Source organism: Elaeis guineensis, chromosome 9, assembly GCF_000442705.2.
Source record: "Elaeis guineensis isolate ETL-2024a chromosome 9, EG11, whole genome shotgun sequence".
Classification (NCBI taxonomy): Eukaryota; Viridiplantae; Streptophyta; class Magnoliopsida; order Arecales; family Arecaceae; genus Elaeis; species Elaeis guineensis.
In genome coordinates, this window is record NC_026001.2 from 49227960 (window position 1) to 49240144 (window position 12185).

At 34.4% G+C, this 12185-nt stretch overlaps 1 protein-coding gene across 3 annotated transcripts in view; it reads left to right on the forward strand.

Annotated features, from left to right (window-relative positions):
- LOC105032991 (protein DETOXIFICATION 29) overlaps nucleotides 1-12185 on the forward strand; it is a 99229-nt gene that overhangs the window by 52233 nt on the left and 34811 nt on the right. For 2 of the 3 annotated variants that reach the window (XM_010907602.4, XM_073243092.1), the window contains exon 3: nucleotides 8301-8387. The exons of the other annotated variant lie outside the window; for it this stretch is intronic. In XM_010907602.4, the coding sequence (XP_010905904.4) occupies nucleotides 8301-8387 (87 nt within the window). The remainder of the gene's footprint in view (nucleotides 1-8300; nucleotides 8388-12185) is intronic. 3 annotated transcript variants of the gene reach the window in all.

Below are 12185 nucleotides of genomic sequence, written 5' to 3' on the forward strand. Positions count from 1 at the left end.
GGGACCTCTTGTAGTATTAGCCTGGGCCCCTTTTATAAGGGGAGGCCTATCAAGTGATTGGTCACCTCCTACCAGAGAGGTGGCTGTCAGTGTTAGAGTCATAGATGTCAGCTGATTCTAATGGGATCAGCCTTCCATAAGTAGAAGAAAGCAGTCAACACCGTCGACCATCAGACCAAAATGTCCCTTGTGCTAGGGGCCTTTCAGAGTCTCAATGTGGCTCACGAAGGGCTGGGATGAAGACCAAGTAAGATCGGTGGTTATTCGACGATGCGGATCTAGCCGAGCTACCAACCTTCCCTAAGTGGTCAGATAAGAGCCAAAGCCCATAGAGTTATTGAGGGGTCATGTGATGTTGTTTGGATCATACGATCTAGGTTGCCCGGTCACGATGCCATGCACTCGCCCCATCCTCATGCATCAGACACATCATTAGCTGGACAAAATATAGTCCAACAATTACTTTTATGTCAGATTTATGGTATTATATTGAAAGAAAAAAAATAATCTAATGCATGTATCATTGAAAATCATATAGAACGATGTTTTTTCCTACTATATATCCTGAGCATCGCATCTATCTTAAAGTAAAAATGAGTTAAAATAGGATAGACTCTTAGTAACAGAGTTCATTTGTCCATCAATAGAAGAAAAAGAAAATATATAAAGCATAGTTCATGAGGTCATCTATCTGTATCCTTCTACTCTTTTTGTCAGACGATCCTTTCTCTTCATTTATTCATGAGGCTTCCTCCTCTCTAAGTCCCTTTCTCCTCTTTCAAAATATGTAGTCTTTTCCTCCCCATAGTCATGGAATGTATTTGCCAGTACATAATATATGTCCAAATAATATACATCTGGTAAATTAATTATCCAATGATCCATATATATCTCTAGGCAAATTGATATATAAATTTTTTAAACATCATGTTTTATCAATACATAGTACATATCTAAATGATATACACTTAATGGATTTTTGATATATATTTTAGGCTTCATTGATATATACCCAACAATGATCCTACACATACTTCCAAGCAAATCGATATATATTTCTATAAATTAATATATACAATATACTATTTATCAATATATAATACATGTCCAAATAATAAATACTTGATATTTTTTTGATATATAATTTAAGATTCTTTAGTACATACCCAATAGTGATCGGGTACCACCTTCAAGGAAATCGATATATATCTAGGCAAATTGACACTCAATTCTTAGAATATCGTGCTTACTAGTACATAATTTATGTCCAAATGATACACACTCAACATGTTTCTAATACGTACTTTAAGCTTCTTTGATACTTATCTAGTAGTAATACAATACATACCTCTAGATAAATTGATACATAATTTTCTTTAGAACATAGTATCATTAATACATAATTCATAGTTTGTGATAAATACTTGGGATAGACACTTTCATGAGCAAGAAGATTCAGAGGAAAAAGATACTTGGAGAGGAGGAGAAAAACCTTATAGATGGATGGAGAAAGAAGGATGACTTGATGAGGAAGAAATGAGTGATATTGGTGGACAGCCTTATGGATAATATTTCATGAATTTTTTTTACTTTTTTAAGATCATGAGATGGACGGACTCTATTAGAACTTCTTTGGATGGTTGGATCCAAAATTCTATGAGATTTATAGCCCAACCATCATAAGCATTGGATGATAGATGACTAGTCTAGGCCTAAGTTTATAATCATCCTAGATTGCATTTTCAATGGACTGGCCTGAATCTCTTAGGGAGGAAAAAAATGACCTGTGGAGATCATTTTTTTCTCCCTAAGCAATTTGAGCTAGTCCACTCAAAATATTGCTCAAAATAATCACAAACATAAGCCTAACCAAGCTTACAATTCAATATTTTTAGTGGTTGTACTGGCCTAGCCCATGAATTCCATGAGATCGATATTGGGCCTGACCATCCAAATAGAATGTTAATACTAGTTTCATCCCACTTTGAATCTTCGATTTCCACTTTAATATAGATGTAATAGGATATATGGCAAAAAAAGAGAAGATCGCTCTATATAATCATGCATTGGATGATTTTTGTTTGTTATGTAGAGTCTAATGCAATAGGTAGCTTTTAGATCCAACAATCACATTAGAATGCTCAGAACTATAATTAAGACCTAATGTATGAAAATTAAGGCTAGAAATGGGGTAGGTTGAGCCATGCCATACTTCTAGTTGAGCCTGAATGGAAATTTTTTTGAGCTTTAGGTTAGACTTAGGCCTAAAGCTTTTGAAAAATATAGGGCTGAGTCTAACCCAAGCCCAAGCTTAGGCCTGATCAAAACCTAATTAGCCCATTCTAAATTAGCCATTTCGATCAAAAATTGGGTTGACCCAAATTTATGGAATGTGGTCAATTGAATTTAGAGGTGTGTTTGAGGAGCGATCGAATGGCTCCAAACTCCAAAGAGAGGATTGGGGTGGCCGAAGGCAGGAAAGAAGAGGGTGAGGGGGGAGGGCAGTAGCAATAGTAGCTTTGGACTATAAGATCAAGGTAGCTAGAGGTAGGGAGGAACAGGGGTGTGTGGCGGTAGTGGTAGTGGACTTGAAAATAGGTGGTTGAAGGTGGGGAAAAAGATCAAGGGTTACGGTGGCAACTATGCAGATGGTGGACTTAGGATCGAGGCATGTAAAAAACATGTTGCATTTTATTATTTGTAAATATAGCCTTCGAGCAAATAACCCAAGATCGAAACTTGTTGGTTTCTGGGCTAGTAGATGCCAATTAATCACTAATGGCAAGTTTATAACCCTAGTGCAACTTTACCTCATCATGATGGTGAGAACAACTTGTATAAAAATAGTGATTATGGGGTTGCAACATGTATGAGTAGGTAACATATGAAGGAAACTAGATAGTTTCTGTGCTAGCAAGAGCCAATTAGCCAATGATAAGTTTATCCCTTTAGAGTAGGTTTACCTCAATATGATGGCAAGCACAACTTATATAGCAGTAGTGATTATATGGTTACAAGATGTATTCTAGGTGTATAGGCTTAGATCATGTTGAGTCAAGTCTAAAAAAGTCAAACCAAAACTTGATCCCAAAGTTTCAATAGTCTAACTTTGGATTCATAACCAGCACATTTATTTCAGATCCATATCAAATTCAAGTCAGGTACTAGTTTTGCAAGTTGGTTTGATAGCCTTGTGCATCGATTCGATTGGTATACTTTGAACCAGTATCCATCATAGCTTGGAAAACTTTAATATTATATGGATGATAGATATGAACTGTTATAGACATGAAGTCTATTTTTAGCAATGGTGTTTATGACATTTATCTAGTCTAGAAGCACTCTATATAATGTTAACCATCATATTATTTCATTTACCTATAAAAATAAGCAAAAATGTGTACATTTTAATACTTATGGGCTTTAGGTTGTGGCTATAATGTGTCTATTACTATTTGTTAAATGACATCGCATTGGAAGATATTGTATATAAGAGTGTGTGAGAAAGTATTTAGAAAGAAAAATATAAGCTTTTTTATATTTTTATTTAGGAGGAGGAAGACCTTATAGATAATGGAAAAGGAGGATGACTTGAAGAGGAAGAAATGAGTGATACTAGTGGACAACCTTAAGGATGATACTTCATGAATTCTTTTTTTATTTTTTTAAAATCATGAGATGGATGGACTCTATTAGAATTTGTTTGGATGGTTGGGCCCAAAATCTTATGAGATTTATAGCCTAACCATCATAAGCATTGGATGATAGGCTGGTCAAGGCCTATGTTTATAACAACCTAGACTACATTTTCCATGGACTCGTTTGAATCACTTGGGGAGGAAAAAATGATCGATTGAAAAAATGACCTCAATAGGGCATTTTTTCCTATCCACTTAAAATGTTGTTCAAGATAGTTACGAACATAGGCCTAACCCAGCTTACAATTCAATATTTTTAGTGGTTGTACTAATCTAACCCATGAATTCCATGGGATTGATTTTGGGCTCGAACATCTAAACAGGCCCTTAGTACTAGTTTTGTCCAACTTTGACTCTTCGATTTCCACTTTAATATAGATGTAATAGGATACATGACAAAAAAAGAGAAGATCGCTCTATATAATCATGCACTAGATTTTTGTTTGTTATGTGGGGTCTAATGCAATAGGTTGCTTTTAGATTTAACAATCACATGAGAATGCTCAGAACTCTTATTAGGACCTAATGTATGAAAATTAGGGCTAGAAATAAGGTACATTGAGCCATGCCATATTTTTACTTGAGCCTGACTAAAATTTTTTTTGAGCTTTAGGCCAGAGTTAGGCCTAAAAGCTTTCAAAAAATATAGGGCCAAGTCTAACCCAAGCTGAAGCTTGAGCTTGACCAAAACCAAATTAGCCCAACCTGAATTAGCCATTTGCATTAAAAATTGGGTTGGCCTGAATTTATGGTAAGTGGTCGATTGAATTTAGAGGTGTGTTTATGGAGCAATCAAATGGCTCCAAACTCCAAAGGGAGGATCAATGTGGCCAAGGGCAGGGAAGAAGAAGGTGTGGGATGGGCTGGGGGTAGCAATGGTGGCGGTGTTTTGAAGATCAAGGCAGTTGGAGATAGGAAGGAACAAGAGGTGTGTGGCAGTAGTAGCAGTGGACTCGAGAATAGGGCGGTCAAAGGTGGGGAAGAAGATGGGGCATTACAGGGGCAACTATGAGGATGGTGGACTTAGGATCAATGCATTTAAAAAATATGAGGATCGAGGTACTTAAAAACATGTTGCATTTTATGATTTATGAATGTAGCCCTAGAGCAGATAATACAAGAAGGAAATTTATTGGTTCCTAGGCTAGTAGAAGCCAAATAATTACCAACAGCAAGTTTATCATCTTAGTGCAGATTTGCCTCATCATGATGGTGAGAACAACTTAGATAGGAATAGTGACTATGGGGTTGCAATTTATATGAGTAGGTAACATGTGAAGCAAACTAGATGGTTCCTTCGCTAGCAAGAGCCAATTAGCCAATGACAAGTTTATCCCTTTAGAGTAGGTTTACCTCTCATGATGGCAAGCACAACTTATATAGCAAGAGTGATTATGTGGTCGCAAGATGTATTCTAGGTATGTAGGCTTTGATCATGTCAAGTCAAGTCTAAAAATGTCAAACAAAAACTTGATCCAAAAGTTGCAATAGGTCTTACTTTGGATTCATAACGAGCCCATTCATTGTTAGATCCACATCAGATTCAAGTTAGGTACCAGCTTTGCAAGTTAGTTTGATAGCCTTGTGAATCAATTCGGTTGGTATACTTTGAACCAAGTACCCATGACAGCTCGACAAATTTTAATATTATGTGGATGATAGGTATGAATTGTTGTAGACATGAAGTCCATTTTAGCGATGGTACTTATGACATTTATCTAGTCTAGAAGCACTCTATACAATGTTAACCATCATATTATTTCATTTACCTAAAAAAAAGGCAAAAATATGTACATTTTCGTACTTATGGGCTTTAGGTTGTGACTATAATGTTTCTATTACTATTTGTTAAATAACATCACGTTGCAAGATATTATACATAAGAGTGTGCTAGAAAGTATTTAGAAAGAAAAATGTATAAGCTTTTTTATATTTTATTGAGAAGGAGGTGAAAGACCTTATAGATGGATAGAGAAAGAAGGATGATTTGATGAAGAAGAAATGAGCGATACTGGTGACTGCTTTATGGATGATACTTCACGATTTTTTTTTTATTTTTTTAAAATTATGAGATGGATGGACTCTATTAGCATTTGTTTGGATGGTTGGGTCTAGAATCCTGTGAGATTTATGGCCCAATCATCATAAGTATTGGATGATAGGCTGGTCTAGGCCTATATTTATAATACTCTTGGACTACATTTTCAATAGATTTGGGTCAATCCACTCAAAATATTGTTCAAGATAGTTATGAACATAAGCCTAGCCCAACTTACAATTCAATATTTTCAATGATTATATTGGCCTAGCCCATAAATTTTATGAGATTGATTTTGAGCCCGACCATCCAAACAGACTCTTAGTACTAGTTTTATCCCACTTTGACTCTTCGATTTCGACTTCAGTATAGATGTAATAGGGTACATGGCAAAAAAAGAGAAGATCACTTTGTATAATCATGCACTAGATGATTTTTGTTTGTTATGCAGGGTTTAATGCAATAGGTAGCTTTTAGATCTAACAATCACATGAGAATGCTCAAAACTCTAATTAGGACCTAATGTATGGAAATTAGGGCTAGAAATGGGTAAGTTGAGCTATGCGACACTTTTTACTTGAGCCTGATTGGAAATTTTTTTGAGCTTAGGACGACATAGGCCTAAAAGCTTTTGAAAAATGCATGGCTAAGTCTAACCCAAGCCCAAGCCTGAGCTTGACCAAAAAATCTAATTAGCCTAGCCTAAATTAGCCATTTAGATCAAAAATTAGGTTGGCTTGAATTTATGGAAAGTGGTCGATTGAATTTGGAGGTGTGTTTGAGGAGCGATCGAATGGCTCCAAACTCCAAAGAGAGGAATGGGGTTGCTGAGGGTAGGGAAGAAGAGGGTGTTGGGGGGGCAGGGGAGGTAGCAATGGTGGTGGTGGACTCAAGATCAAGACAGTTGGAAGTAGGGAGGAACAAAGAGTGTGTGGCGATAGCAACAGTGGACTCGAGAATAAGGTGGTCGAAGGTTAGGAAGAAGATCGGGAGTTGTGGCACCAACTATGACGATGGTGGACTTAGGATCGAGGTACTTAAAAAATATGTTGCATTTTATGATTTATAAATGTAGCCTTGGAGTAGATAATATAAGAAGGAAACTTGTTGGTTCCTAAGCTAGCAGAAGCCAATTAATTACCAATGGCAAGTTAATCATCCTAGTGCAGCTTTACCTCATCATGATGGTGAGAACAACTTATATAGGTATAGTGACTACGGGGTTGGAACATGTATGAGTCAGTAACATATGAAAGAAACTAGATGGTTCTTGTCCTAGCAAGAGCCAATTAGCCAATGACAAGTTTAACCATTTAGAGCAGGTTTACCTCATCATGATGGCAAGCACAACTTATATAGCAGTAGTGATTATGTGGTTGCAAGATGTATCCTAGGTACGTAGGCTTAGATCATGTTGAGTCAAGTCTAAAAGTCTCAAACCAAAACTTGATCCAAAAGTTTCAATAGGTCTTACTTTGGATTTATGACTGCCCATTCATTGTTAGATGCATATCAAATTCAACTCAGGTACCAGCTTTGCAAGTTGGTTTGATAGCCTTGTGCATCGATTTGATTGGTATACTTTGAACCAGATACCCATGACAGCTCGAAAAACTATAGTACTATGCAGATAATAGGTATAAACTATTGTAGACATGAACTCCAGTTTTAGCAATAGTGTTTATGACATTTATCTAGTTTAGAAGGACTCAATACAATATTAACTATCATATTATTTCATTTACCTAAAAAACAAAGCAAAAATGTGTAGATTTTCATACTTATGGGTTTTAGGTTGTGGCTATAATGCACCTATTACTATTTGTTCACTATATAATGTTAACTATCATATTATTTCATTTATCTAAAAAAATAAGCAAAAATGTGTAGATTTTCATACTTATACGTTTTAGATTGTGGCTATAATGCATCTATTACTATTTGTTAAATGACATCATTTTGCAAGATATTATACATAATAGTGTATGCTAGGATATTTAGAAAGAAAAGAATATAAGCTTTTCGATTTTAGATTTAATCTGGAGAAAGTGGAATTCGATCTAGGTTGTTTCATATTTGTCACATTATAATTCATGATCTAAATGATAATTTTATTAAGTTGTACTAGAAATTACTAATATTATGCTAAGATTATTTCCTTTACCGTGTTATATTTAAAAAATTCAAATTTGATTAATTGAGACAAATTAATTTTCCAGTGGGATTTATTTTAAGACACATGAATAGAAAGGCTCTACACATATCCTTAAAAAAATGGTGGGTACGTTTCTTTTAATCATTTAATTAGGGATTTCTACCAAAAGTCGTGTGTGTCATTACTACTGGCTACTATAAGTCCGTTAGCTCCCTTGGCATCATTTCTAAATGCTTAATAAACACAAGTAAGCATTGTAGCTACAACGTCTCAGATTATTCTGGTATATCAGTATCAGTCCAACATATTATTTTAGTCTTTCATGCATTTGCTTCGAGAAGCACTGTATAAAACTATTACCTATTTGTGCGGCTGAAAAGAGATGTACTTTTATTTATTTATTTTGCAGCTTGGAGGTTTGGTATTTTATGGCATTAATTCTTTTTGCTGGTTATCTCCAAAATCCTGAGATTTCAGTTGATGCTTTGTCAATATGGTACGTCCTTTTTTTTTTTAATTAATCTCTCATCCTTTGCTCCAATATTTCTAAGACCACTTACTGCTAGTAACCAAACATCAAGATATACGCTTACGTACAACCATATAAATATTAATAAACATGAATAAGCTGGTTATCTATATACTACTATCTTCCTCATAATTAGCCATAGTTCAATAACGACATATAGTATTCCAAAGAAATGCCAAATAATTCAAAATAGCAATGATTTTTCCTACATTTAATCTTGGTTTAGGAAATCCCAGGTTATATAAAAAATTATTACTAAAAAATCAAGCACTTGCTAGATATTTTAGGAAATATCTGCACTAAAAGAAATGTGTGAATGGATTTAGCATGTTACATAATACCCACACATACGACAAATCTTAAGCCTCAAACCTGTTGGTATTTTATTAGCAAACTATCTTAATATTATTTTATTTATTCTAAATTGGTAATTTTCTATAGTTGTTTTTAACAAACGGTTGGCTTTAACAACAGATATTTGCTCCTTACCAAAAATAAACAACAGATATTTGCTATCTTAAAATTCCTTTCAGAGTGTTAGCCTTTCGGTGAGCCACCTTCTTGAGTTTCTATTTCTATTAAACCTTGGGATTCTATAAACAAAATAGAATCTGGGCTTGTTAGATCACTTTCACAACTTGTTGGCTTTTTCACTCCATATAGATCTAAGTGTTGGAAGTTTTTCAGGGAGATGTTTGTTGGGTTTTTCTCGGGATTGATACTTGCAGCTGATAAAGAAGGCTGTGTTGTATCTGGAGGAACTATTAGCAAACTCAATCAAGTAGGAGCAACTGACACCTTAAACAAAAATCCTACATGCCTCAAAGCTTAGATTCTCATTTTTATCTCACTTCATCCACCATCTTGCTCTTAGCAAAACCTTCATTCCAGAGTTATATTACACCAGAGGAGAGCAAAAGGAAAATCTTTAAATTCGCTATTCTTTGCTAAGGATAGTGCCCAAGAGGACCGTGTCCAACCATTATGGAGATATAGGAAAAAGATATAGACAACCCACATCTGATCATCACTCAGTTCACCATATTCCTAGATCCTCATATCCGTGAATAAAAATAAACTCTGGCCATCCCAACTCCATGTCTTGTTAAAATTCAAAAAAAGAAAAAAAAAAAAACTCACTGGCATGCCTACAACTTGCTAAGGCTATCAGTTGGACCAATAGGCCCGATCGGACCTGACCTGGATCTCACCTTTTCCTGACTTGAACGTGATCTAGAAAAATGTACAACTTTAAGTCAAGCATGAGTCAAAGATAGATCCATAAATGTTATTGGTCTAGATCCTAATCTAGTGAAAACATACCACACTTAACTCAGGTTTGATAATTTACCATGTATTATATAATATAATTTATACATTTTATTCTTATACTTCTGGTCCTTCATAAATATATTGATAAACAAGTTTTTCCACCATGCCTTTTGTGTCACCTCCCCACCTGTCACCTACAGACAAAAACTCTGATCACCGTCATCCAACCAATAACAATCGTATATTATTATCTCAGTTTTCTACTCCTCTTTGCTTATAGTTTTAGACATGTATGCCTATTGGTCTATACCTAATCTATATTAGACCCATAGACCCATCAGATCTTATAGTTCTTAGATGAAAACTTGGACCCAATACCGGATATAGGTTAAATCGGCCAATACCCATACCCATTTTATAATTAAAAATCTTATACCTATATCCATTCCGTATCCATCTTTAGTCGGATGGATAAGAAGGACCGGATCGAATCGACTAAGAAATTCATTATGTAAACATTACAAAATAATTATAATTTTGAAATGAGAATTTAGAGTAAGATTATATCTAGTAGGGTTCGAGATAGGGTATACCATATCCATATTTGAATTCACTTTGAGTATTTTTTTTTAGAATACATACATGTCCCAAATTCTAATAGTGTTAGGTAAAATCCACTCCATTCGGATAGGATCGGGTCAGGTACCCGATGGGTCAGCTAAAATAGTCATTCTTAGGTCGAATTCAGATTGAATGATATCTAACCCAAATCCGATCTAATAGCATCCCAACAATCTATTCTCAACCATCTTATTCCTACAAGTCTCTACACTACAAGAAATCTGATCTTTTACGATGAAATTTTTTCATCGTTAAAGATAAAATTTTCGTTGCTAAAACTATTAGCAACGAAAATTTTTGTTGCTAAAAGTTTGTAGAAAAAGCCTTGTAGCAAAAGGTCAGCAACGAAAAAATTTTATTTCATCGTCAAAAGTAGTCAACCGTATGACGAAAAATTTATAACATTGGCGACAAAATATTTTCATCGAAAAAGCTTAAACTTTCGTGCTAAAATTACAATGAAAAATATTTTTCATCATTAAAAATGAATATTATTTGTTAGAAATTATTATTATTATTATTATTTTAATTTTAGCAACGAAAAGTAGAATTTCGTCGCAAAATTTAGCAACGAAAAAAATTTTCATCACTAATTTTGTCACTAATTTAGCGACGAAAAAAAAATTTTGTCGCAAAATTAGCAATGAAAAAAATTTTATCGCTAATTTAGTAATGAAATATGAAATTTTATTGCTAAATTTGTGACAAAATAAAATTTCATTGCAATTTTAGCGACGAAAAAAATTTCATCGCAAATTTAGTGATGAAATATGAAATTTCATCGCTAAAAGAAAAATAAAGAAAAAAATAAAATTTGCAATAAAAAATTTATTTTTAGTGATGAAAAATTGTTTCGTCACAATTTTAGCGATGAAATAATATATTTCATCGCAATTTATAGTGAAAATTTTTATTTTCTTGTGATAAAATTTTTTAATTATTTTTTATGATAAAATTAATATTTTATCGCTAAATTAAGTTAGAGATGAACTAAAATATTTTTTACTATTTTTACCAGGAAACCACCTGTTTAAATACAAATTTTCATCAGATCAAGCATATTTTACATAGAAATATATGAACACAATAAAAATATTCAAATTCTAAATAATAATAAGTTTGATAGCTATCATTATCATATACAGAAGTATGAGTTCATACATCATTTAAAATTAAAAAAAACTACAAACTATACATCATCATAGTCGTTGGTCTCGTTTCCTCCTCCAGGCATCGATCCCTGGCTCAATGTGTGTCGCGATGGCTGTGCAAAGATGGCATCATGTGGCTGTAGAGGTGCTAACTCGGAGGCATCGATACCGAGCCATCCCACCATTGCAGCCACTATCCTCTCGAGCATCTAACTGTGATCCATCCAATAAGTAATTTGATCCTGCACCATGCTCATTGATGTCCTGACTGCCTCTAGCAGCGAGGCATCATCAGATCGATTGGACGATGAACTGCGAGATTTGTTTGAGCGCATGCTATGCCCAGACCCTAGCTGCCGTCTAAGGATAGCATCCAGGATCGCATCATCTGTCATCGAACAAATAAACTGTGATCTAGCATCGCTGTCAGATCCAACCTCTCTCATCGTCTGCTCTCTCAATTGTAATATTTTTTTCTTCACAATAGACCAGATAACACCATAAATTTATTTCAAAAGCTTTAAAAGCATTCAAAATATAGTACCATACTTACATGATGCTACCTCATCTCCTCGATCACAAACTTGCCACTATTGCTCTGATAGAATTTACCATAGATGTTGATCCCGGATAGTCCCTATTCAAACAAAAAAAGAAGAAAAAGGACATCAAAGTAATTTAAATATTCAATAAGAACTTACAGCGTGCAATTATAAATGTA